Source organism: Lagopus leucura, unplaced genomic scaffold (assembly GCF_019238085.1).
Source record: "Lagopus leucura isolate 7727_CA_CO unplaced genomic scaffold, USGS_WTPT01 33311-0_obj-0_obj, whole genome shotgun sequence".
NCBI lineage: Eukaryota > Metazoa > Chordata > Aves > Galliformes > Phasianidae > Lagopus > Lagopus leucura.
In genome coordinates this window covers 1-1,221 of record NW_024969444.1, presented here as the reverse complement: position 1 = coordinate 1,221, position 1,221 = coordinate 1, and the positions used below count along the sequence as shown (strand labels likewise).

Genomic DNA, 1,221 nt, shown 5'->3' with positions numbered 1-1,221 from the left:
CCCCCCCCCCCCTTTGCAGCCGCCCCCATCGCCCCTCACCCAGCTCGGTGTCGCGGATGCCCATGTAGCTCTCCAGCAGATCGTCCACCTTGGCGATGGCGCGCTCCTCGAAGGCGCTGGGCTGATGGGGGTGGGACAGCAGGGGGGCGTTAAGGAGGGTCCCCAGCATCTCTCCGCCCCCCTCACAACCCCCCCTCTCCCCCCCACAACACCCACCTGCTCCTCCACGGTGGCCGGGCCGTGGGCGCGCAGCCTCAGGGTGCCCCGACCGCTGCCCAGCGCTGTGCCCCCCCCCCCGGCCCCCCGCCGTGCGCTGGCTGATCATGTCTGCAATGGAGGGGGAGTTGGGCGTAAATCCTGGGGTCACCCCACACCCTACAGGACCCTCCCCCAACCACAGTCCTTAACCGCCATCCCGACCCTAACCCCAGTCCCAAACTGCCCCCAACCCACTCCAGTCCCAACCCTGCTTCCAATCCCCAACCCAAAATCAATCTCAACCTCAGCTCCAATCCATCCTCGATCCAATCCCACTCTCAACCCCAACCCCACATCCCAACCTCAGGCACAACCCCAGCCTCACCTCCAAGCCCGATCCCAATCCCGATCTCAACTGGATCTCAACCCCTCCCCAACCCCCATCCCAATCTCAGTCCAACTCCACGCCTCATCCTCATCCCAGTCCCAATTCCCATCTCGACTGCATCCTAATCCCAATCCCCACCCCAATCCCGTGCCCCATCCTCATCCCCATCCCAATCTCAACCCAATCTCAACCTCAATCCCACCCAACTCCAATCCAGTCCCAGTCCCCATCTCAACTTCATCCCAACCCCAATCCCATTCACAACCCCACGCCCCATTCTCATCTCAATCCCAATTTCATCCCAATCTCAACTTCACCCAACTCCAATCCCCACCTCCATCCCACCTCCATCCCCCATCCTCATCCCAATCTCAATCCAATCCCAACCCCCCCCCCCCCCCCCGACCCCCCCCCCCCCCCCCCTGCCCACCAAAGGCCTTTCTGGGCTCGGTGAGCTGCAGGGCAAAGGTTCTCCCTCGCGGCAGCTCCTTCAGTGCCCGCGCCACGTCGTAGTGCCGCGCTCCCACCAGGCTGCGCCCGTTGATGGCCTCAATCATGTCCCCGACGCCGATCAGCGGCACGCGGTCGATCACGCTGCCCTCCTTGATCCGCTGCCATGGGGGGGGGGGGGGGGG

The 1,221-nt window shown here is 64.4% G+C and overlaps 1 protein-coding gene across 1 annotated transcript; it reads right to left on the bottom strand.

The window, feature by feature from the left end:
- Positions 1 to 39: 39 nt before the first annotated feature.
- Positions 40 to 1,203, bottom strand: LOC122194144 (PDZ domain-containing protein GIPC1-like; the record flags this gene model as incomplete). Its single annotated transcript, XM_042895063.1, is given in 4 exon segments — positions 40 to 121; positions 217 to 295; positions 297 to 327; positions 1,017 to 1,203. Coding segments are annotated over 4 exon segments (379 nt in total), but the record flags the coding sequence as incomplete, so codon positions are not given.
- Positions 1,204 to 1,221: the final 18 nt, after the last annotated feature.